The sequence below is a fragment of the Anthonomus grandis genome, chromosome 4 (assembly GCF_022605725.1).
Source record: "Anthonomus grandis grandis chromosome 4, icAntGran1.3, whole genome shotgun sequence".
Lineage (NCBI taxonomy): Eukaryota > Metazoa > Arthropoda > Insecta > Coleoptera > Curculionidae > Anthonomus > Anthonomus grandis.
Window position 1 is genome coordinate 29499840 of NC_065549.1, and position 27926 is coordinate 29527765.

The 27926-nt window shown below is 32.1% G+C and overlaps 1 protein-coding gene across 1 annotated transcript in view; it reads right to left on the reverse strand.

The window, feature by feature from the left end:
* Nucleotides 1-3159: 3159 nt before the first annotated feature.
* LOC126734881 (neuroglobin-like) overlaps nt 3160-27926 on the reverse strand; it is a 195813-nt gene continuing 171046 nt past the window's right edge. Inside the window, exon 5 of the mRNA XM_050438705.1 lies at nt 3160-3745. Coding sequence (XP_050294662.1) covers nt 3599-3745 — 147 coding nt within the window. The 3' untranslated portion in view covers nt 3160-3598. The remainder of the gene's footprint in view (nt 3746-27926) is intronic.

Here is a 27926-nt window from a genome sequence, read left to right on the forward strand (position 1 = left end):
TTCTTCCTGGAGACCGAATTTCTTCAAAATGACTTAATTCCAACTCGCAATTTCTTTTCGACATCCAAATCAGCTTAATATGCCAAATAGATCTATTTGATTTAAACAGGACGATGCCTCGCCCCATTTTATTTGTTAGGTATGCAAATATTTGAATGCACTTTTTCACGGACAGTGGATTGGTAAGAGGGGTCTTACATAATGGCCTGCAAGGTACCCAGATCTCGTACCTCTGGATTTTTTTCCTTCGAGGTATTTAAAATCAAAAACTTAAGAGAAGCCGCGCAATTTGCATGATAAAATAAATTTAAAATTAGATATGAAATTAGTCAAATTAATGAAAATACTTGTTGAAATAACAATGTTTTGGATGAGTTTTTAAATAGCATTTTGCCAAGAAGTGAATACTGAGTATTTTGAACACTTAATAAAATAATTAAAATATTTAATTCGTTGAGTTTCATTTATAATTTTCCGTACATTGATTTTTTTGACATGTATCATTTTTTTTTCAGGAAAAAGGAATGAAAAAGTATAATAATAAAATTGAAAAATTAATTTTTTTTTCCTTTTAAGTAGAATAAATTATACAGGCTTATAAATTCATAAAAGCATCAATTTTCAAAACCCCGTATCTTATAAACAGTTTACTAAAAGTATATCATATGATACATCAAAATGTTTATAATTTTTTCAAAAATCCAAAAATGTAATCACATACAGGGTGTTCTATTTTAAATAAGAAATTTGGTATTGACAACGGCTACATGAAACATCCTTTATACAAATTTTTTTTTTGCACAACCAAAATTATTAAACGACGGCGACGTGTACGACCATTTTTTCTAGCACGTCTTCATTTATTTTTTATTAAATTTCTTTGATTTTTTTGTTGTTCACTGTATAAGGTATAAGAGAACGCTAGGAATGTATTAGTGATGGTGTATCCCCTGGAAACAGTTTATAATTAATAAATTAGCAAATCACTCTATTTATTAGATATATTCCTATTGATTTTAATAATTATCTTTAGAGACTTATCTAATGATTAACAGACTTCAAATCCATGGAATTACAGAAAATATTTTGAAAGTTACTTAAAAAACTCTACTAACAAATTTATTTAACATTTTTTCCTGGTATACACATATTCTGGGATACCCTATATAACGTAATTGTTTGTTTCTGGTTATTAATCATCATATGTTTTCTTACACTTTTCAACTTATATAAGCATATAATAATGTAGCACTATAATAAGTCGATACTGAGCAGAGCAGTAAAATTATATAAGTTAAGCGAGGTTGTCGTTTTTCCACAATAAAAAGCAGAACATCTTTTAACACGTATACTCTGGTTGTTATAATAGCCAAAAATAGCCATCATTAAATTGATAAAATCAATGTTGATGTAAGTTTTTGTGAAATGAATATTACTATTGAAACCGAACTTACCTGTTTAAAGATGTTTTGCATTTTAGTATGCTGAAACTGACAACAAAACTTTTATAGTATATACAGATTGAGAAATCGATCATTACGCATAGACAGGTGCTTAAAGTCAAAATATGGCAACGGACTTAAATCTCAAAATGTTTTTTATGCTATGTATTGCATAATAAAAATTAAAGCATTTTTCTAATAAAAATAAAATATAAACTCTGATAAAAGTAGAAAAATGCAAATACTATACAAAAATAAAATTAAATATCTTACAGAATAACTTAACAGAAATTATTTTTTTTAAATAAAAGGCTCAAACAGATCTCCTTCCCTGGCTAAGCAAGAATTTAATCATAAAAGCCATTTTGTACTTCCAAAAGAGTTCCTAGGGAAATGGAATTGGCACATTCATTTAGAGAGTTTCTGTCGCAACTCTTCTAAATTTGTTTGCTTACTAAATTTATAATTCTAAATAATTTTCATCATCACTTAGGAACAAGTCTGGAAATCTAGGACCCCATTTAATATCGCCAGTTTTAGTAAGGTGATAAGGAAAATTGTTTGTAACCTTAACAGCATTACGAGCAGGACAGCCATCTGGTTAAAAACAGATCGAAGGATTTACTTTGAAAGAAGAACTTGGTTTTGCAGTAACAAGTTATTTTTGCTTGTTTAAAGTACCATTATTAAAAAGTAGCTCTGTAATAACGTTTCCCAAAATACTATCTAAAATCATTCAATTTTTGAGGATACTGAGTACGGAATTGAAAACTGCTCATTTTTGCGAGACCAAAATCGAATAACCGAAGTATTGTATTTCCCATGTAAAAACAAATCATTCATTCACTTTTTCACAATCACACAATTCATTTTTTCTTTCTATCACAAAATTCTATTCTTCGTCGTTCCTCTTCAGAAAATATCTCCCAATTATTGGAATTTAAAAAACATTAATACCCATGAGTTCTCCAAATACTGGTAACAGTTTTCTTGTCCACACCCAGTTTCTCTTCAAGACTTCCACTTGATCGTGTTGAATCCACTAGGGTACTACCAACTATTTCTTCTAGTCATTCTTGCTCCTGGATCCTTTCGATAGAACGTTTTGGTACTTTAGTGTGGTATTAGAGTATTATTGTGGTAGAATTGTTTTTTCGCAAGGAATAGGATCTATTTTTAAATGTATTTGAAAACAAATCTTTACATTGTACTGCTGAATTGGCAGCATAAAACCATTTAATAATTTGAATTCTTTCGGAAGCTGTCATAATAAGTTTGGAAAAAAATAATAACGCTTTGAAATTCAACAGTGCAGCGTGCAGTAACGCAGCAAAATGAGGCATGCCACTATTATTATTGTTATTTTGTAAAAAATTAAAATAGCTTTTTTTAAATTATTTTGGACAATGCTTAATCTTCAATACAACCTGTATATAAAATTCTCAGTATAGTTTTACAGTCACGAATCTTCAAATATCCCGACTTTCTTCAAATATTTTTGTACTTCGCTCACAATGTGTAAGCTTAAAAAAAACATCACATAGAATTTTCATATTTCTGCCCCACTAAAGTATAAGCGTTGATTGAATATTTGGTTGATGTAAAGTTGATTTAATATATATAACCCATATTCTTAATCAACGGTATAAGCTTAAGTATAAGCCGTTTGCTAGTACATTAATAGGGATAATCAAAAGTTTAAATATATACTCGTAGATGACTCAAAACAGATTACATTATAAAAATCTTCATAAAACTATAACCCTTTAACATGAAAAATATCTTTCTCTCAATTTACTTTTACCTAACTGTTCTTAATTTAAAATCAATATTAAAAGCTGCAACTACTTACTAATAAAATAATTATGATTTATACATCATGGATTACATTTTACATTTTACTATAAAAGATAATGATACATATTTTACACACATAATTTAATTATCTATAATTATGGAATTTTGTATTTAACCAGTATTACCTACATTTTAATCAGTTTCTGAACACATAGGTGACTAAAAATATTGGTAATCTCATAAACAAAAATGTTATAAAATATAAAACTTTTTAAAATGTGTTCCTCCATATCATGAATCCATATCTTGCATGCTGTCTTTTTATGTCTTTTCTTCAGTCTTAGTCTGACTGGTCTGCTTCAGGTTGTTGAGTTAGCGTTATCAAATCCTTTTATTAGAGTTTCTATTATAAACTTTATTGTTATTTTGTAGATGTTTTCTACGTTGGAAGTATAGCGATCCCCTAACGTCGTCTCCACTGCTTCCAAGAAGGGCTTTTCAATTCTCTAGCAAAAGAAAATTAGGTTAATTAAATTAAATTTAAAATTAACTTTATTTTAAAGTTTACTTAACTAAAATAAGAATTTTGCAAGAAAATAATTACTACCTGTTGTGTATATTATATGAGTTTGTTACTAGTTACAAGGTATATGTATATTTAAATTATAAAGCAAATATTTACTACTTTAGTAAAACAGGTTAGATTTTATTGCTAAGAACAGCCAAAGACAAAAACTCTGGTTAGCTTTTTTAAATAATATGTAGACATTGAGTTTTTTTAGATACTTAGGGTGTTAATATTATTTAAGCTCTTTTTTATTGTCATTCAAATTATATTAATGAAAAGTATGTTTTAGAAAAAAGAAACTATAATTTTATAAATGAAAAAGAATCGTATAGAATTTATGATTTACGGTTTAGATAGAATAGTATATGACCCTGTAGTGTGCAAAAAATTCAGATTTAAGATTTTTCAGAAAATAATAAATCCATATTTATCTTTTCACCAGTAAGTAAATGTTATTAAACATATCGACGGTTCTTTAACCCAATGAATAATAATTATTACATACGAAAAATCATACATATGGTCGTCAGACGTAATTTATATTAATCACCTTTCAAAAAATGCCGCTCCTTAAAAATGAGTCTCAATCTTTATACAGGGTATTAACAAAGTCTTTATATTTCAACAATTCTACTATTTGAAATATAGATTTGGGAAAAAGTATTCTTACATTTTTATAGTGGCTGAAGTATAAACTGTACACTGTAAGAATTATACGAATAACAAAGATGTTAAAATATTAAAAACGAAGAGTATTCGGTAAGGAACAAAGAAACAAACAGTAATATTAAGTGTGTTCAATACAGTACGTATTAAGTAATTTTTATTCACATTAAATGGAAAAAAATTGTATAGTAAGGTAGATTGTGTGTATTTTTAGTTGGAAATAAAGTTATTGTGACCTAACATAATTTCTTTTTTTTTGTCCGGTCTAATACACCTTGTTTGACCAGACTATTTTTTTGATCCAAAAAACCACTGGTATCGTTGTTGCCACAAGATAAGCAAAACGTTTTGGATCATTAAAGAACAAAAATAAGAAGTCCTGATTATATTTTAGAAACTCAGTGGGAACAAAATAAAAAAAGTAAAAAAGTAATCTTTTTTTTTAATGTATGTCTTATAGATTTTTATGTGTATTTATAAATAATAGTTATAAAAATACGTATTTATTTTTATTTTTTGTCAAGGATAAATTCTATAAGTAACAAGTTCGTTCTATAATTAAAATTAAAATTAAAGGAGAAATCGAAGATCAAATTAGTCCATGTGCACCATCATACAGTGACCATCTTGCAGGGGCATTTAGGTGAAACGCCCTGTATACTAATACATATCAATTAAGGCTCCGCTTCCCAGGCCCACGAAAATTGCTTCTTAGAAGTTTGGCATATATCGTTTTACACCGTTGCACTTTTCGGTTTAATTTTGTTTTATATTATTATGAAAATGTAAATACGTTAATTATTCTGCTAGTTTTTGTACAATTTTATTAGTATTCTGTAGTTAAAATTGATTCGTAGGGCTTCTTTAGGGTTCTACTTACGTTTGGTTTATTATTTTCATCTATAGTGTTTAGTTCTTAAGTAGTTCATCTTGTTCGAGAGCCCCATTTTGGCCCCAATCTAGGTTATTTAGGTTATATTATTGTAAATCCCTGTAGTTCTAATTTTCTAGAATTTGTATACTTGCTTGCTTTGACTGTCAGTATTCTCCTAAAGTTATTGGTCTCTTTGGGCAAAAACAATGAAGATAATTCTAAATATTTCGAAACTATTCCATCGGGTTTTAAAAAGGACGCGCTTCGTGACAATTCATTCAGTTTTAATTGTTTAGTCAGTTTTTACCTTGGAAACAATTAAACGACAGTCAAGGCGAGTTAGGTTAGTGCTTTTGACGTTGACAATAAAAGTGTGTTCCCGAATTTCGTTACAATATTTTAGATAAAGGATTGATACGTGCTTAAAACTATATGAGAAGTGTAGTAAAAATTAAGAAATATATGAATTTTTCAATTAAATATTGGCATATTTCAAGGCAATTTAGAATATAATAATACACTTCACACCATATTTTAAAGTAGTTTTAGGCATCCAGCAAACCTTTTTCTGTAAGTTGGTACAAAAATCAATTACATTCGCAAAAAAAACGATATGTCCTAAACCCTTCCAAGTGCACTTTTAACCGCCGCGACGTGACGTCCTCTAGGAATTATCTAACGACTTCGTTTTAGGGCCGGTATTATAAATATTTTTGATAAGTTAACTTTAACTTTAACCATCAAGTTACCCTTAGCAATAAAATGTTAGTTTTATAAACCTCCCATTTCTTCTTCTTCGTCTTTGAGACGTTATTAAGGCCATGTGCATGAACATTCCTGGGAGAAGAGAAACCCGCCCCAGAGGGTATAAGAAATCTACCACTGGGCACAATCCTGGACTTCCTTGAAGCTACAGAATTGAACCTGTGGGACTAAACATATGGGACACAATAGGACTGCTTCTTAGCAGACCGCAGTGTAGGGAGCCACAAGGCACCACCCAGCGGTGGAGTTTTAGTGGGTATAGGACGAAACAGACTCGACACTGAGTCCCACACTACTGGGGGCGGCGCCGCGTAACCAGTGTTCATAAAGAATTTCGCGTCCGACCCAAAAAAAAAAAAAAAAAAGGCCATGTGCTACTGTCAAAAGAAATTTTCGTATTTTTATTTTGGATTGGCTTGCCCTAGATATGTTTCTAGAAAGAAAGCCTCTACGAGCTAAAGAACTATGAAAAATTGCGACATTTTATATGACATATCAGATGCTTGACAGTCCGGTAGTCACGAGGAGATAATTTCGTTTTTTACCGCCATCTATATATCGAGGAATAGAAGATTTTTCAGTGTTAGGTCATATTCAAACTTATTGACAGCATATATGTCAAAAACCAGGATAATATATTATAAAGTTAACTTTAACTGATACTCCGATAAAGTTAACTTCTACATTTTGAAGTTAAATGTGACATGTGATGTTATTCCACAACTTAACTTTAAGTTATCTGTCAAAATAGTTTCATAATACCGGCCGTTAACGTAGCATTTTAGCGTTATTTTCAGTTTCAGGTTTTCAGGCCCGTATTATATTTTATTCAAATGATGCATTTTTAAACAATCCAATGATAACGCGGTCAAATAATTTAATTATAAACAATTTCTTAAACAGAAATAATTATGTTTATGAATATGAAGCATTTTACTAGTGTGTATTTGATTCGATTTTTTTAAAATTTGATATATGACTAATATAGTTATTTAGTAGTTTTGTACTTATATTTATTTGTAAGTCTTTTATTTTCTTTTAATAAAGTTGTGAACTTAATAACAATGGTACCATTGGAGTCATGCATGAAATTTGTTTAGCAGACAAATAGGTAAAGTGCGAAGGGACGTAGCGGCCTTTACATATTACTTCATTTATGATGTAGCGAAAGTTCGGTCAGTTTCGGGCCAGTATTTTATTTTATTTACCTAAATGCATTTCTTCAAAACCAAATTATACTTTCAATTTTATAGAAAAAAAAATAAAAATTAACTTAATATTTAGCAGAAAAAGGGGCGAAGTTCATTTATTCAAGTGTTCTGCCAGATATTGTATTTAGTTCAATTTAAATTCTTACTTTTTTGTATTCTTTAAACTAAAATGTCACAGTGCTCTAATAAATGGCAGTGAAAGTTTTAGTTGCTATCATGTTTTATAATAAACTTAATTTGAAAAAAAGGACAATTTTCAAAACATTTTAGATTTACAACCAATAAATAAAAAAATCTTATTTATATTAAAAAATACTTCGTTAGCAATTCGCAGAAGTAATAAAAGAAAAAAATTGTATTATAGGAAGTTTTCGAAATGACTACCATTATACACTAAACATTTTTTATAAAATCGTGGATTCATTTGTCGATCTTCTAAATTCGCTTTTATCTAGCTCTTCAAAACATATAATAACTCGCTAACATAGCTCTTCTTTACTGTTAACTAGTGTTGCGTATATTCTTTTCTTTATATTATCACAAAACAATCAAAGGGTGTCAGATCTGACGATCTCGCTGGCTAATCCGATGGTCCTATACGCCTAAACCATCTATGTATCATCAAACATGTCTTAAAAAAAATGTTGCTTTGTCGGTCCAAATTATTTTTCTTAAAAAGTCAGCATGAGACGTCAATATGGATCAAAATGTTTTTACAGAATTCTATCCTTTTCAAAGCCTGCTCTTTCGTGAACTTGTATGAATGCATTTTAGGATTGGCTAATATTTTTTTAAATTAAAGAATAAAACAAACCTAAACCATCCTTAACACATCTTTGTCTCTAATTGAAGCTTGCGGATATGCAGTAAAATATGCCAGTATTTTCATAATATTATTTTCTTTATTGGTAACTGGCTTTGTTTTATTTAATTCAGGTTTTAATTTAGAGTCATAATGAACAAAATTATTTTGTAACCTTAGAAACTTTCATCGATTTATTGATGGTAGATTATTTGATCACATTAACCATGGAAAGTATATAGTCTGATCAAAACCTCATTTAAGTAGTTAATATTTTCTATTTTATACTTTTTGATCATGTTAATCATAAAACACAATGTTAGTATTTTAATTTATTATGTCACTGTCATTTATTAAACCATTGTGCAATTTTCATGGTTAACTAAGTAATTTACAAAATAAAAATGTTTAATCAAATTTCATGAAAATTATTATTTATTTTTAAAACGTTAAGCTACTTAGATATAGAAATATGATATAATAAATTAAAGATATTTTAACTTTCCATTAGAATATAAAATAAAATATAGGGTATTTCATTTAAAAAAATTGACTTTTCGCCATTTTAGTAAATGAAAGATATTAGTTTTTGCTCTAAGAAGAAAAACTATTTAATGAAGCCAATAAACGATTTGCACAACGCTGATTTGGTTTTGGTTATATTTTTGTATTTATACACAGAAACAATGTTTTCTATTATTCTTATTTTATTTTACTATTCTTATCTTATTATTTTATTTTTTTAAGAACATTAACAAAAAGTTACTTTCCTTCATAATGGGTTTACAAAAATAAGAAAATTCGTTACAATTTGATTATTATCATGCTAAACCATGAAAGCTCTCGAGGTTTAGTTTCGCTTTTATTCAAGTTTCGAGGTTGTATTTTATAAACACCGTTTTCTAGAATTTCCAATGGTCAAAACCAATCAATTTATAAAAATCTTGCAAAACTATTGCCAAGTGCGTAAGAGGTAATAAGGCCTGTCGGGTAATAAGGCCTATATTCAAAAAAACCGCTTTAAATTAATCGCAAATCGATTGCGTTGGGTCCGCGTCTCCTATTGGTCCATTTACAAACGACATTCGAACGGACTACCCGCGTTCCTCGCTTTCGGGCAAGTTCCAACAACTTGTGTCGACGGGTCGCCGCGTGTGATATTATAAGGATACGACGAACAAAAACCTAAGTATTTTTAGTATTTATAATTGTATTTTTAATTTATAACTGCAGATATTTTGGTTAGACTTTATATTTTGTGATTTCAATAGTTTATTAGATTAAATTTAGCCGACATAATTTAAATAAATTTACATAATATTTATTTTCAGTGATTTTTAACATTATGCCTCCTAAAAGGGCACCTTGGTGCGAGGAGGATTTAATATCAGCAGTTCGATCTGTTCAACGCGGTACTCTGAGTACATATGGGGCTGCGGCAAGGTTTAATATTCCCAGAAGAACCATTAGAAATCATGTTCAGAATGGAATCCTAATAAAAAGACTAGGTCGTAAATCTATTTTAAAAGAAGAACAAGAAGCTGATCTCGTTAAAAGAATAATAAGATTTAGTTAAATAGGTCTACCTGTGACTCCACGGATCCTACGTCGACTGGTATTCAGATTCTGCGAAGATAATAAAATTGCTCATCATTTTAATACAACTTCAAAACTTGCTGGTAAAGACTGGCTAAAGGCTTTTATGAAGAAAAATCCTGCAATTTCTAAAAGAAAAGCATAGTTTATGAATCCAGCTAGGGCTCAAAAACTTAATAAATTTATAGTTGATGATCATTTTTCAAAAATAGGGAAAATGTATGATGATCTTAATATAATTAATCACCCTGAAAGACTTTATAATATGGATGAAAAAGGATGCCGCTTGACTATTCACCACCAGCCAACCGTTTTAGCTAAGAAAGGGGTAAAACGTGTTCACTTTCAATCGTCAGAACATGCAGAGAGTGTGTCAATTGCAGGATGTATCAATGCCCTTGGAATACCAATACCTCCTATGATTATTTTTAAAGGAAAGAGGCTAAAGCCAGAATTACATGATAATTTGCCACCAGGAACTCTAGTGGAAAAATCAAGTAAAGGCTACATGACTAATGAACTTTTTAAAGAATTCCTTAAGCACTTAGCCCGATACAAAAGTCCAGGAAGGTGCCTCTTAGTTTTTGATGGTGCAGCTTGTCATCTTGATTTGTCAATTGTTGATGTTGGAGACTCACTTGATATAGATCTCTACTGTTTGCCATCGAATACAACACATGAGCTTCAACCCCTCGACAAATCTGTATATCGTTCATTTGAGCATCATTGGGATAATGAGGTATTATTATTCTTGGATCAGAATCCTAACAAAAAGCTGACCAAATCACGTTTTAACATCACACTTTCAAATGTTTGGTCTAAATGCATGACACATAGTAACATTATAAACGGTTTTAAGGCTACTGGTCTGTTTCCATTAAATCCCGAGGCAATTCCAGAAACAGCATTTGCTCCTTCAATTCTCTCAGACGTACCGGCACCGGATGATACCAACAAAGAAAATAGGCGTACACCTGAATCTCCTCAACCTGGTCCGTCTGGAATGGCATCCAACAAGTCTGGCAAATTTTCCTATTCCAATGTTTACTCTTCTGACTCGGATTCGACTGATGACCATATCCCTCTTGCTGAATTAAAGAGACGAACAACAAAAGTCACTTCTTTTAATGAGCTTTTGCCCACACCAGTAAAAACTAATGAAAAACCAAAAAAAAAATCGAAAAAAAGCTCTAAACTACAAAGGAACTCCAGTCACTAGAGATCTTTTTACCGAGGAGAACAACAGTCGTGCCAAATTGAATAAAGATATTGAAAGCTCCAGGGAAAAGTTAAGTACCGAATGGTATTGCCATGGATGTGAGGAAGACAGGCAGGCCGATATGAGGCAGTGTTGGCTTAACAGTCAATGACATGGATGATTTTGAGTGTCCCGATGGCTGCTAAACTTCTCCCAATTAACGAGTTGTGCCATTTTTATGTATAGGCTTTATTAAACCTCCATCGGATAATAAGGCCGATTTGCGTTATTTTTCTTAATATTTATTTTTTGTTTTCTAGTTTTTTTAGAGATAATTTTTTTAAGTTTGTTAAAATTAATATAACCTTATAAGCACTTTGGTGTATTAAACTAAATATTAACATTACAGTCTTTCACTTTATTCAATTTTTTTCTTAGCTAGGCCTTATTCCCCTCAAGTACCTCAGTTGATTCTTAGATTTCCTATTAATATTGGGTCTACAACTTCAAGCTGATTAAAATGAAGCTTGCCAGTTAGCTTTTGTTAATAAAATAGATAGTTAAATAAAGCCTACAATACAATAATAGCATTTTTAAAAATACTAGTTTATAAACAAATGTTGCGTAAGATATTTTGGTTTGATTCATTATTAGGTCAAATTCTTATTAAAATTCTCACCAAAAAATTGCTTGTTGTAAAAAGTGTTTGTATAGGGAGATATGGGTGAGATTTATTTTGAGTAATTCTAACATGTAGTCATAATTCAAATTAATGTCCGAATATGTTTTATTAAATATGGTTGCAGTTTATGTTGGGCATTTCTGTGTTCACTAATAAACACCATTTTTGTAACCACACACAAAGTAACATTATTTTTTATACTATAGTAAAAGATAACAAGAAAACTTAACAAAGCAATTTAATAATGCTGTGAAATAAATGTTTGTATAGATCATGCATTCCTACTTCCAAAAAATTTAATTATCTCTTATGGCCTTATTTTATTTTATTATTGCACTAAAATTGGGAGTAGTTCAATTAAGTATGGCATGTTTTTGATGTTTTTTCCAGACATGTTTCAGTTAAATTTATTTTTCCTTTTCAAAAAATTACAGATAATGTTTTAATACATTAATGTTTAAATACATCTTTTAATACCTTAATTAATTAGCCTATACACTTATACAGTGACCGCCTAAAGTTCCGCATAAATTCGATAAAAATTAGAGACATGATTTTTTGAGAAAACGCTCGGACCCGTCGATTTTTATTTTAAGTTGCGCATTATTTCACATACATTTTTGTATACAGGGTGGAACAAAAAAAAGATATGAGTCATCGATCATTCAGAAATCGGAATTATTACGGAAATTATGCAGAAAAAAAACAAAAATAAAAATAAATTCTTTACACCCTGTAACTTGAAAGCCAAGCATTTTAGACAACATATGTATAAGAACTAGAAATACTTACAAAATAATCCTATAAATATCGGACACTTATTTAACATCCTGTATAAAACAAGGTATTACTTAGCTCCTTTTCCCATTTAAGATTTTAGAGATTGCTTTCAACACGTCCAGGGGATTAATATATCTTGACTGATATTAAGGGCCAAAGATTTCCTCCATACAAATAAAATATTAGTTCTGTAAAAATATTCACAGCAGAATGAGTTTCAATCTGATTACAGGCTTATAAATGGGTAACCATTTTGAAGTTATATTGAAATATTTCATATTCCAAAATATTCAGATTTATAGGAAAATTATATAGGTTATTTTTTAATATTGCGACAAATTCAGGACCGTGTTTCTTGTAAAAAATGTTTATATACGAACATTCGTTTTACATTTTGAACCACATGGTAGTTGTTGTTAGAAAAAAACATTTTTATTAATATCGTTTTTTTTTATTCACTCAGAGCTCTTAAATCATAATGCATTATTAAAAAAAAATCAGCAATTTCTTTAAATAAAAAAAAATTAAATTTTAACAATAAGGCTAGCAAAAAATAATTTTTATTTTTTATTGTGAAAATCCCTGCGTGGGAGTTGGCTTTCTAGACAAAAGCCCTATGCTAGTACAACATAGGGAGATTTATTGTAGCACCTCCGAAATGTATTTAAGCTCTTTATCTGTTTGATTAGACTCTAGATTAGGCGTAACTTTTACTCTTGCATAGATCTGCTTGATTCTCGATTATGGTTTGCCGAACTCTCCAACCTAAGCCTGCATGATATTTCCCAGTGACACCTATCATAAATATTCAGAAGTTTATTTCTTCTCTTAATTGCAAGATTGTTGTCTCTAATTTCTTGTTTTAAACAAATAATAATGGTGTGGGCCTAAGTAAGATTCACAATTGTTGCATAATTGTAATGGTATTTGAGAAGTTATTTTTATTTAGACTCATTAAAATGTAGCTTTATTTATTGTGGTACATACAGAAATTTAGTTTTCTAGGTACCTAATAACACAAATCTTGAGAATTATTATAAAATTAGAGTACATTGTAAATTTATTGTAAATATTTTACATTCTGTAATATATTGAGTATTGAGTATTTCCTTCCGGTTGTGGCGCAAAAGGTCTCTTGTAAATTTTGGCATGTAGGTTATACTGAAGCTCTCTGCCTGATTTATACTGGTGTTTAAAGTGACCAGCTGTAGTATTGTCGCATGCCTCAGTTTTGTATCTTCATGTCCATAATGGTCTTTCTATTGTGACTCTTTCCCTATTACTGTCTTTTCTTTAGATTGAACTAATTCTCCTTCGCATAAATGTATTGAAAAGTAGAGATATTATTAAATGCTCTTTCTATGTCTATAGGAATGTCAGTGATATTTCTTGTCATCGAGCGGCTTTAAACTAGTTTATTTAAGTCATTTAGGGCCGTTTCTGCAGGATTTCCTGCGCCTGATAAGCATATTGGCACTCAGTGGGTGGGTATTGTGGTAGGACTTATATACCTCATCAGTGATTCTTTAAAGATTTTTTTTAAATATGATTTTAAGCTAATAAGTCTGTATTTTTGCCTCTTTTGGTAATTTACTACTACAGACATTTTCCACTATGTAGTAGGAATCCCTGAAAATGCTTTACAAATTTTGTATAGATAAGCATGAGAGTCTGGTGCTTTGAATGGTTAAAAATCATTCGGCGCTAATTGGGTAGTGTCCACCAAATTTTTTTGATAGACTCTTTTTGGCAAATATTATATGTGCTCTATACACAATGAGAAAGTTCTGTGATTTTCTCTGTATTACGAATCCCTTTACTATATTCTGTTAGTTTAGATTTCTTTATATATATTGTCTTGGTTTTGCTTGGCTTTATTAAGTTGGTTGGTTTGTATTAGTCCTACTGATTGTTTCATCAGATATGCTATGAAATAATAAAAAAAAATAAAATAAATTTTCTATAATAGGATAAACCAGGGACCTACTGGTTTCTTTTGCAAAAATATTCAGTTCAAAGCCTGCATGAAAGCTAATGGGGAATATATAAATTTAAATCATATATTGGAAAATGGCTTTGGACTGGAAAACTGCATATCAATTTTCGATAAAATATCTACAAGGATATCAACGTAATGTATGGTAATTGAAAAAAAAAAGTTTTTTTCTTACAACTTCACTATCATGTACACTTAGGACTTTATTTACTTTCGATATATATTCATTTGTAGGAGTTCTTTCTGAATTTTGTTTTAACATTTAAAAAAGACCCTATATAAGAATATTTAGGAGAGATTTGCCTTAGGCAAAAGAGGTACTTTATATCGCTTCAAATTACGAATTACTTAATCCAATTTAATTGTCCGTTGACTGTATGCTATTAAACTAAGTGCATTTAATTTGGAAAATGATACAAATTGCTTAAGGTAACACTACCTGAGATTGTATTTGAACTATAACTGTATTCTAAACCATTAAAATCTCCTAATATTAAAATTATCTTATTAAGTAAGTTTTGTTCATAGCATTAAGAGAATCTTCTAATCATAATTATATTATTATTAGGACCAAGATATAAAATAGATATAAAAACTCTCTCATTAACTTGGTAGCATTAAAAACCATTCGATTTATTACTCTACATTTTACAAATATTAAAATAATTACAAAATCTACGATTATTAAGGTATTCTTGAGCTTAGACTTTTATCCCTTACAACAATAAGATGAAAATCATGTAAGTATTCATTCAAGATGATTTGTGGTCAGCTTCTTTAGTTTTAAGACCTTTGAGGTTGTGGTAATAAATCATTTAAATTTTTGTTGGTCTCGGTGGGATATCCAAGATTCAATATTTGGGTAAGCATCATTTGGAGAACTGGTAATATCTACTGATTCAGAATCAGAACAACTTCCACAAATTTTGATAAATGATAAATTACATTTTTTTATTTATTAAGGCTATAATTTCTTTATTGTTTACATAGATAGCTAAAATAATAAATGATGATGAAATTATACGAAATTATATAGACAACATGATCTTTTAATACTTTATTGATACTCCTTCACTATCAATAACCGCTTGAAGGCCTTTTGGCATCCATTCAACTATTTTATTTGTGCAATTTTTATTGTTTTAATACTTTATTATTTTTACTTATAGATTAATTCTTATTGCTTATTTAATTTTTGTACAGGGTGGCCAGATAAGAATTTAAAGTGCTGTATTTTGGAAACTATTCGTCGTAGAGACTTGCGGTAAAAAATTTTATGACTAAAGTGGCCAAAAGAATACCGTGGAAAATATTTTTAGATTTCCAAGATGGTCGCCAGGGGGCGTAACCGCCATATTAAACTTTTTAAGTGATTTTTCACTAAAATCTACTCAGTAAATGTTACGAAAAAATATATGCTTTTTGAAGCCCAGCTTTACTTGAGTAATTTTTGTTAAACACTTTGTGACGTATCTATTAAAATAAAGTGGTTGGGGGTAATTCAATGTTTTTTTAAATAAACAGCTGTAACTCCTAAACGACTGAACGGATTTTAACAAACTTGGTCTCGTTGGAAAAAACATTTATTGTTCCATCAAATCCGTCTTATCTATGATATGTCTAGTTCTTAGTAATACCGCTAGAGCGCGTTTTTTGATCTAATAAGAGAAAATTGCAAAATTCTCTAAAAAATTAAGTGTAATAATATGACTTTTTTTTCATAAAAATGTAGTGAAACGATAGCTAAATAGGCCAGTGAAAACCGTATCTCGATATCTTATTCATAGCCTGAAATATCGAAGAAAGAATATTTAGTTATCATATAATTTTAATAAGACGATATTACACCGATATTTATTGTTATTTATTTGTCTTTTTTCAAGGTTCAATCATAAAATGTCTTAATTTAATAATTTTTAAATAATTAAAATATTCTTTGTTCAAAAAGTTAAAAAAAACGCGTATGGGCATAATAACAAAAATTACCGATTTTGAAATAAAACTAATGCCTCCTTAAATGCTCGAACCGTCTTCCATCAAACTTAATGTATTGTTGGAGCCGCTTATGCGTGGACATTACAGCAGCTTCAATTTCTGCTCTTGACAGGCTGTAAATGGCTTCTTGTATTCGTATTTTCATGTCGTCTCTAGTTGTTGGTTGAATTTGGTAAACAATATCTTTCAACCGACCCCACAGGTAGAAGTCCAAACAGGTGAGGTCTGGGGATCGGGGTGGCCAAGGAAATAGACTTCCTCGCCCAATCCACCTCTGTTGAAATCTTAAATCTACATGTTCTCGCACATTTCTTGAGAAATGTGCTGGGCAACCGTCTAGTTGCAAAAACATATTTCGTCGTAATTGCAGGGGTATATCTTCTAATAAAAGAGGCAATCGGTTCACCAGAAAATCAAGAAATACGGCACCATTTAGTGGTTGATCAAAGAAATAGGGACCTATAATAGTTTGGCCCAGAATGCCACACCACACATTGAGAGTCCAATGGCCTTGATGTTGGACCTCCCGCAACCAGTGAGGATTGTTGTCACACCAATAATGCATATTATGCAAATTAATGTTTCCTTCACTCCTAAAAGTGGCCTCGTCTGTCCAAAGAATTTCGGATAAAAATTCTCTATTTTCCCGAATACTGCCCAACATCCAATGACAATAATCTAACCATCGGTCAAAGTCTCCATGATTCAAGGCTTGATGAAAAAACCATATGATACGCAAATTTCGCACTAAACGCGAAAAAATTCTCGCATCGCGTAAACGCCGATTTGGATACCGAGCTCTGTATACCCTTTGAGCCAATGCCGCATTTTGAAGACATTTAAAATATACCGCAATCATATCGACAGCTTCATCATTTGTAAAAGGTATTTTAATAGTTTTAACGCTTTACTTATGTGTGCAACGAACACAGATTGCACTGCCAAATTTTAATATTTATTGACAAGTTAATTTTAGGCATTAATTTTTTTTCCTCTATGGCCTACTCTTCAATATTCTGCCTACCTTGCACTTGCATTTTATACGCATTGATTATTAACAAAGAATATTTTATTTATTTAAAAATTATTAAATTAAGACATTTTATCATTGAACCTTGAAAAAAGACAAATAAATAACAATAAATATCGGTGTAATATCGTCTTATTAAAATTATATGATAACTAAATATTCTTTCTTCGATATTTCAGGCTACGAATAAGATATCGAGACACGGTTTTCACTGGCCTATTTAGCTATCATTTCACTAATTTTTTATGAAAAAAAAGTCATATTATTGCATTTAAGTTTTTAGAGAATTTTGCAATTTTCTGTTAATAGATCAAAAAACGCGCTCTAGCGGCATTACTAAGAACTAGACATATCACAGATAAGACGGATTTGATGAAGCAATAAATGTTTTTTCCAACGAGACCAAGTTTGTTAAAAATCCGTTCAGTCGTTTAGGAGTTACAGCTGTTTATTTAAAAAAACATTGAATTATCCTCCACCACTTTATTTTAATAGATACGTCACAAAGTATTAAACAAAAATTACTCGAGTAGAGCTCAGCTTTAAAAAGCATATATTTTTTTGTAACATTTACTGGGTAGATTTCAGTGAAAAATCATTTAAAAGGTTTAAGATGGCGGTTACGCCCTCTGGCGACCATCTTGGAAATCTAAAAATATTTTCCACGGTATTCTTTTGGCAACTTTAGTTATAAAATTTTTTACCGCAAGTCTCGCAACAACGAATAGTTTCCAAAATACAGCACTTTGCATTCTAATCTGGCCACCCTGTACACTCTATTTTTTAAACGCATCCAAAGATTTTTGATAACTTATCATTATCGTGGTAGAAGTAGAAAATGTTATTAATTCTTAAGTTTTCACTAGCCCTTGCGTGCTGTCTTAAAAAAAGGAAATACATATACTGGTTCATACTACCTTCAATAAAATCGATACTATCACCCCGGCAGATGACATAGCAAAGTATCCCCAATACATCTATCCCCCTTGACATTTCTAACGCTGACCACGCTTGACAATAGTTTCTTTAGCTCTTTATTTGGCTTTCCTTAGACATCATATTCAAATAAGTTAATTTTTTAGGCATCTAGGAATAACAATTTCCAGAATTCTATATTCTTAAGATTCATATATAACAATGTCGTCTATAAGAGTATGCTTGTGTTGTGTTAGTGGTCCTGGAAAATATCTTAGTTTTTCAAAAACGAAGTAAATAAAACATTAGTTAATAGTAACGACAAGTATAAGAGTTAATCAAACAAGTATAAGAGTTATATAATGTACTTATGATGTACTAGCCATTTTAGTAATAGCAAAAGATTTAAAAACATTATCAGTTTGATTCCCGTCAAATATCTATTAAATTCAGAGCCGAAAAATCCTTTTCGATTTTTTATTTTAATGCTACCAAACTATATAATTGATCTATCAATTAAAAGATTTATTGCTTACGTTTAGCAAAGAGAAATTTATTTAATATAGAGTATAAGAAAACTTAAACATGCTTTTCTCCAATAATTATAATGAGTGAGGTTTTTTCAAATCATGAATTATCTGTAAAACTATTGGAGACCATAAAAACTACTGCAGAAGAAACCAGAACAACCATTGCTAATAATTCAAAGGGATATATACAACAAAAAATAAAAATATACAGCAACTATTAGAACAAAATACGAAAAGGCTTAAGATTCTGGAGGAAAGATGTGTTAAACAAATTTTGAATTAGAGAAAAAAATTAGTAAAAATAACATTTTTATATTTAGGTACATTTATGATATACAGAAAGTTCATGTACACCATAAAAGTAGAATTAATTTTCTTTATGAAAAATAATATAAAATTCTTAAAATTGCCTTTTTATTTAAAATACCAAACAATTTTATCACTAACCAAAATTCTTTATTTAACTCTCGACACGTATCTCGCTAACGATGTTTGTATCTTCGGAAAGATGAAAACTAAACTAAAACTCTAAGTGGTCTTATGTACTAAAGATGTAACCAATAAAGCGAAAAATGCAATGAAGCATGGCCGAATAAATCTTAAATAATAATTAAACTATATACTTGACTATAAGGGATTGGACCTTTATCCCTGTTAAGAATAGTCTTTTTATTTTTGAATACTGCTAAACTTTCATATGCATCTAATTTTCTATTGTTATTAACTGGTTTAAGTAATTTTAAGTTGTCTATCCATAAAAAGTGACCAGTATTTAAAACATGTTTAGCCAAACTTGACTTTTCAACTTCATATTTCAAAATGTTTAAATTTGACATTAATAATTAATCTTCCTCTTTGCCTTATGTACTTCTTAGAAGAATCGTTTCAATTGGTCTCATAGATCCCGGACTTTTTATTGGTCTTTATTTTAGCTTTTGGGTTTCCTAAAATTCGGAGTTCTGAAAAGAATCTGAAATGTTGTAAACTAAATAATTAGAGAAGCTACAGAGATTAGTTGGTATTCATTCGATGTTATCATCACATTTAATATTGAACAGATAAATGATAGAAAAGTAGTGAATGTTGACGGTGTCTCAGACCATAGTTACTCGTAAGCTTAGTTAAATAAAGCGTAATGGAATAGCACATTATAACATGTTGATGGTATAGTCGAATTTCTAATTAATAATAATCACTTAGTCTTTAATAAGCATGCTCCTTTAAAGATAATCCGCTTGCTACAAAGACTTTTTCAACGTGTCGAACAGATATATCCAAGATTAAGCTTAGGGAATAGCTATTACGATTAATTATTACTTGGTTACACGTGTTTAGCCCCTAAGAGCATCATCAGATCTGATTAATAGACTCTATATGTACATTTTTAAAGATAACAAATTTAAGACGTGCACACTACATACAGGGTGTTCATTTAAAAACTTCCCACCACGGATTTATCGAAAACCACTGTTAAAAAAAAACGCCGAAATACGTCAAAATGGTTTTCGATAAATCCGTGATGGGAACTTTTCAAATGAACACCCTGTATAGATAGTGTAACCTAATTTAGCTGAAAACGATTGCCTAACTGGTCCGAAGCCTATAGAGGGAGAAAGGAACACAAGGGCTGGAGGCAAGGAGGAATCTTACCGTTGTTCGGTATAACCTATGAGAAAACAGGGCTGAGCCCTAGATGGGGCTCTCCGGAGAGGTAGTAACGTAACAACCAAGGTTTTAGGTACTTTTTTGGGCCGTCGGTTAGTATAGGGGCCCACTCTTGCCCAACCAGCGTAAGGAGTTGCTATTTCAATTGGCGAAATATCTCGATGAATGTGATAATGCCAAGTGGCACCTGTGGTAGGTCTCGGCTGTATTCATCAGGGGTATACTGTTGCGGCTGACGGATTCTCTTGAAAGAAAAAGTCTTAACTCAGATACACGCACTATGTGCAAAGCATGACAACACATCACCACTCAAACTATGACAAATTATGAATTCGCAGGACAAGCATATATGTGAAAAAAAGCCCACAGATAAGACAGGAGATCCTACCCCCAAATCCCCTAAATCCAGGATATATTTTCCATCTATACAGGACGAGGAAATAATTATTAAGGTTACCAACTTCGAAGCTAAAGTAAGCCAGCACTCCTTGACCAGAGATAATGCTACGGCAACCAAAAAGTTAAAACAGCTTAAGAATAAAAAGAATCAAGAAGAAACCGCAACCGCGGAAAGAGCAGGACAGACAGAGGAAAAAGGAGGAGCATAAAGCCAACCAGGAGGGACGACCTGTTTTGGGACCAACTTCAGCTTCGATAAAGCTGCTTCTAGAGAGCAGCTCCCAAGGCAACACCAAAGCCTCGACCAGTAGGAAACACCTGGGGAGTTGGCGGCTACTAAAGGATCATGGACCAAAGGCAAAAGATGCAAGGCAAGAGGTGAAAAAGCTGAATAAACCAATTATCCTAACCACAGCTTCTGCCGCTATGGAACATATGCCGCTAGGGAACCACCCACTCAGCACAACCACCTCTAACAAAAAGAGGCATTTTGCCTCGTTTTGTTACAAAGGATACCCCATCTGGCCGCCAGCATAAGAAGCCTAGGCAACAGGGCAGGTCTATCCCGCAATAAGATGATCAGACAGTTGTATCTTCCCTCCGTTGCCTCCTTCTTAAAAAGAGAGACCCAATCAAGACATCTACGAGGAATAAATGTCTCACCCAGTTCCGGTTCCTACGGCGGGGTAGTCAACAGGACAAATCAGGTCATTTTTAGGTTGGACAGAGAACGTGAAAAGGTGACCAAAAAGGAAGCGGACAACCTGAGGCTTTATCTCATATCTGAAATAAATAGATCTAAGGCCGAGCACTACTCCCGAAAGTCTGGTCTTACAGAGATGGACTGGTTCCTGCTCACAACTGAGGACGAGCCCTTAAAGAGCCTGGCTTCTGAGCTCCAGTCAACCACTGGCCGAGGAGAGTCACACCTTCACCGCGGTGAGGTCATCCGATGCCCCATTGCCGGTGGAGTTTGTCTTCACTCTAAGCACACCGGAGCGGCTACACTTATAGTATATAACTACTACACTTAGAGTATATCAAGGAGATCCTTGACTGAAAAAACAGGGTATTCAGCATTTTCAGCTGGCAACATCGTAGGATGGAGACTGAAAGGTTTAACCTTCACTTTATGGTAAGAACACGTCAGCCACCGAAACGGAAGTTTTAGTCAAGTAACTGAGCTTTCTCTACACCTAAAGACGTCCCCCAAGGCGCGGTTAAGGGAAGCCAAATTAATCTCCAACATAGTCGAGATACCACCGCCAATTTGGCGAGCATCTTGTCTGGTAAGACTAGAAAAAAATTTATTAGTACAAGAACCTTATTTTTTTAGGGAACAAATAAGAGAATTAGGAAACTCCGGCTTCAGAATTATAGCCATTTTTGAACGCGACGAAAGACCCAGAACGCGTGTCTTAGCATCCAGGGAGCTTCAACTGAAACCTTTGCCACAAGTAAGCTCCAAGGATGCTTCGGCAGCTCTGCTAAAGTAGCCAAATTTTTTTAGTCGAATTACATAAGACGTTATTGACACAACGCTGGTGACATGTTCATTTGTGGATAGGGTTAAAAATTAAAGGGTATCATAGAATTATAACTATGTCCAACTATAGGATGATCCGATTTGAAATCGCTTTAGATGAGGAGGAAGCGCTCCTCAAAAAAAACTCAAGGGCCACCGACTTGACCAAATTTAAAGAGGGTCTAGTTGAGACCATGGGTACTTTAATAGAGCCATCTCCTCCAAAGAGGAACTAGATACAGAGGTAGTGAGGCTAAGCAGTCTAATTATCAGTTCTTACGAGGCAGCATATTGTCTCAGGAGAGTTAGCAGCAAGAGATTACCCTAGTGCAATAACACTCTAGACATCGCTCACAAGGAAGAAACTTAAGATAAAATTAGGAGCTGTAAAAAAGGCTGCTGGAGCAAGTTCTGTGGAAAGATAGAATCTCTTTCAGGCACACCTCATCACCTAAAAGCTACTGGGTTTGAGGAGAAAACTGAGATAAGCTGCTTGAAAAAAGGTGAATTATGAACCTCAAACTACTGGACATCATCGAGCTTTTTCTCAAACCTCACTTTTCTAGAAATAAAAATGTTGTCCCTCGTAACGATGAAGCAGAGCCGGAGCCGGACTGGAACCTCGCCAAAACAATGGTAACAAACAAAGGCATAGCTTGGGCAGTGGGTTTTTTTAGTCCATAAAAGGCTGCGGGGCTTAATGGAATCATACCCATGATCTTGCAGGTAGGCCTCGAAACTACACTCCTTTACTTGAACTCCTCCTTTTACTCCTTTACTCCTTTACTAAGAAAGTTCTTGAGACCAGCATTGCAATGGAGTATGTTTCCTTAACATGGAGATTCTAACAGAATTTCCACTACATAAAATTAGCAGGCGTACATGAAAGGGAAGTCGTCGGAAACGGCACTTCACTCTGTAGTGAGCAATGCTAAAAAAGCTATAAAAAAAGCTACAAAGAAATGGCATTTGTTCTTTTCTTTGGAAGGAGCACAAAGCGAAAACAGATTCCATCTCCCACGCATTCCTGACCAGCACGTTCACCTGGTCAGGTGGGTCAAAACAGCGCTAAAAGACCGCAAGATCAGTGCTATACTAGGAGATTGTCTTATCGAGACCAAGGGTGGCTGCTCATAAGGGGTAGTTGCCTTTTGCCACACGTCTGGTATGTGGTGATGAACAGTTTCCTAAGGGAGCTAGAATTATTTGTAATCTATATTGTGCACGTCTTAAGTTTTCTGTCTTTAAGAATTTGAGTGTTAGAAACTGTTGATCAGGTCTGATGGTGCCTTTAGGAGCGAAACATGTGTAACCAATTAATCATTAATCATAATATAAGTTTAAGATTATGACCAAACTTGTAATGTTTTGTAAAAAGTAAGTTTCTTAAAGAAAAGATGGACAACTACTTTCAATTAGCGAACAGGCTCACAATAAATATCTAAAAACGGAAAGGATGGAACATTAAAAATATTGTAAATTGTCTTTACAAAATCTCAACGAATAATGCAAATGTAAGGATAAAGGAAGCTTATACATAATTTAGCTAAATAATTCGAAAAGTATGTGGAGTCGCCTTAAACATTTAAAAATAAAAATTTGAAAAAAAAAATCAAATGACTTTTGCAGTGTTGATACTAATTGAAAGCCTTAACAAGTTTGATAGGGAAAAGTAATGTTATCATATTGAATTTAATTCTACCCCTAAATCTTTTAATAAAGTGTTTAGGTATTTTTTTAGTATTTTTTTAAAGCAACAAAAAATTACTCCCTTGGAGCTGATGTTAGATAGCTTTAAATAATAATTTATAATAAATCAAGGTTCAATCAGTAATACTGTTCCAATTACTTGAAAAATAGCAAGTTTATACCTCTTTCTAAAATGCTGAATCCCACACAACCTTTCAAGTAATGTGAAATTGTTTTCGGTTCTTAGAACTCTCAGTAGTCTTTTTATAGATAAAATGCCAATAGTCCTGGATGGAAATATTTTACCACTTGTAATAGATGTAAAAAACCTAGACTTCATTGATTCACATCTAAATTACAAAATATATTACGAGTCTATGAAATTGTTTTTATCTCTTAAGTTGCCAGTGCAGCGCAGTCAACAGTCGTGTGGCCCTGGGTTTAAGTCTCAGACTTGACCTGGTCGTTTGAGAGTGTCGATTTAGTTTATGCAAATAATGTTAATTGCAGCGTCTGACTGCATGGCTAAACTAGCACTATTCCAAAAACAAGATATCCTCATATAGCTCTTACTCTATCAGTATCGACATAATTACCTTTTATCTCGTTGAAATCACTTATTTTATCTCGTTTGGCTTATTATGGCATATGGACCAGCATTTCCGGCTATAGATAAAAGCAGTCTCCACCATATACAGAAATTACAGACTTCTTGTTGTTGTCTACCTTTTGGTATTCTAGTTTGATGACTTCTTGTATAAAATAAGGGAAAGTAATAGATTAACATTAAAAAAAACTGCAAAAATTCCATCTGTAATTTGTATTTACTCTAAAGTTAAGTAATATTTACTCTAAACTGTAAAGTGCTTAGACTAAAATTGCCCACATTGTATAGTTAACTTGTTAAGTTCGCAAGTCTGACCAACAGTGGCACAAAAAATAAATCTCTTATGGTTATTCACTTGACAGCTATCTTTAAGTGCTGTTCAGTGTGCAGCTATTTGTACATTTTATAAAGAATTACCTCTAATACGAGTAGTTCATAAATTTATTACAGAAGCATTGAACCGAGTTGCAATTTTTGTTTCTTAATTGTAAAGGTGACCGGAAAATTATACATATACTAAAATATACACTCAAAAGATATAGAGTGCTTTATATAGGAGAGACATATTTTAATTGCAAATAGAAGTTATACAGAAGGTTGGAAACCCATAATTTGTGAGTCTTTTGGCCTTTATAACGGAAATTATCTAAATTATTCTATTTATTATCTATATTATTATCTAAATTCATTAAAGGTACTCTCTATTCAGAGAAAAAACTGCTTCTAACCCGTGATATCTGCGCTATTTAATTTTGGATTTTAAAGTACCCCCAAAGTAACAGTCGATTGGATTTGACTGCCAACTCGAAGGCCATTTATTAGAACTGCTTCTGCCCATCTACAAATCTGGGAAATTATCGTTTAGATAATTTCCGTTTAATTAAGAAGTGAGTTATAGTTCATCTGAAATATAGAAGAGCACCATAATATTTAAAGTACTTTGCTGCAACATTTACACCTGTAGCAAATTCTCAGCAAAAAATGAAATGATAAAAACAGAAAGTTAAAATCAAATCTAGATAATAGTATGGGACGGGTAAGGGTTTTAAGGATTCACTCTGCCTCCAGCTAGCCTACGGGAGCGGTGCAGGTGAACATAGCCACCTGCTATAAATACCATTGAGCAATAAAATCAAAATCTTATTTTTTTAAAGCCCTAAATGTGGCCCAAGCCTAAAGTAGTAATTATAAAGATTTTAAATAAACAAACTATGATATATTTTAAGATGACAAAATATTTAATTATACGACTTAATGAAATTAAGCACTGCAGAAAAGGCCTTTATTTTAAGAAAAGAAGTGGCATAACTCCAAGCTTTCTTTATTTCTCCAATGATCCCTCAGTTCACTCAGAGCAGGTCACGCTGGTAGACGGAAGGCTACCCTAGCATATGAACCTCTTCTCGAGTCCTAGACTTCAGCCGCACCAGGTATTCGTTAAAGTTGAAGATTTTCTCCCAACTTAAAAACTGTAAAAACTCGGGATAGTAGGTCAAGACAAAAAAGAACTCTGAAAAGGCACAAGTTCTTAGCACTTCCTTATCTATTATACCTCGATTTAGTTATATGTCAAAATATATAGACCAGATTTGATGGCATTACACTGAAGTATTTTTGCTTTAGTTTATACTTATGGAATAAATATTTGTATTGTAAAATTTTAACTGCAGAATCATTCAATATTTTATTTACAGCGATTTTTATAACAAAATGACTTTTGTAATTTCTGGCTAGAATGGAATACCTAAAAGAACGTTAAAATCCCTATATATTACTGGATATTGACAGGGAGAATTTAAAAAGTGTTCATAAGCCATGTACATGAAGAGAACTAAAATGCTAGAATTGTTAACTTATTCATACCAGTTGATTCAGATTCAGAAGTAGTGGTTAATGCTTCAGCTGGAGGAAGAGAGAGCGAGAAACTATTTTTATTGAGCCCATATAAAACTGTAATGTATATGGTTAAGTAATTCTTTCAGCAACGACGTTATCTACCCAGAATAAATATACTATTCTGGTTTGAATTGCAAACTTAACAGAATATTATTAATACCTGAAAAACAAGGAGAACATCGGCGTATAATACATATCATATCGATGATTGAATGATATTATCAAAAAAGACAGCTACTCCTTATCAAAAATTGCAAGACGACACCTTTGACACGCTATCAGGTTCACAATGGTTTTCAACGCTCAATCTGCATAGTGAATTCTGGCAGATAAAACTGCATTCTTGACTAAAATAGGACTGGTAGTTTACAGTCATGCTCCTTAGACTTTGTAATTGAAATATCTTTAAAGGGCTTTATGAGTACTGCATCACATGGAACGAGTTGAGAATCATCCCTAGTTTATCTGGATGGCTTCTTTCAAAAAAGTCTGGTACCTCGGCTATATATTATCAGGAAATAATGTCAATACTAAACCAGAAAAAGTAGAAGCAATCGAAAATTGGCCATGACCCAGTTACAAACAACGGTTTCCAAGAGTTTTGCGCCTTTGGTGCATATTACATATTACACATATTACAGAAGAATAGCTCACGGAGGAGTAAATGGTAGACTGTGAAGAAATTTGAAAACATTTGTTTTGCATACCGACGCCAGCAATCTTGGAATTGAAGCTATCGTTTTATAAAAGTTTAAAGACAGCGAGCAAGTGAGGGCATATTTTAATAAAACGCTATCAAAGCCAGAAACAATCTGTTGTTTGACCAGGCGAGAGTTCTTAGTAATAAGAAAGACTGTTGTTTCATAAATATTCGGATTGACCATGTAAAATGGTTGTTTCAGTTCACAAATCCTGAAGATGCCTTCAACGGTTATGTTTGTACTATGACTTTACGATAGAACATAGAAAAGGCGAATATCATCGAAATGCCGTTGCTTTATCTACAAGATCTTGTATTGAAACAAGTTAACGTTATCGTAAAAAGATGACCCAATATTTGCCCTTATTTGTAAATTGAAGTATCAAGGAATTCCAAAGCCAAAAAGTAAATATATGTTCCTACAAGCCCTAAACATCACTCACCTGCACGCATTTTAATTTGGAAACTATTTCATGGGTGCGGCAGAAAGCAGGCTTATAAAACATTAACCAGATGACCCCCAAATGATCCAACATTCAGTAGAGGTCAATCTTTTCTTTAACTCTTAAGTGTACAGGAACACCTAAATTCGACAATT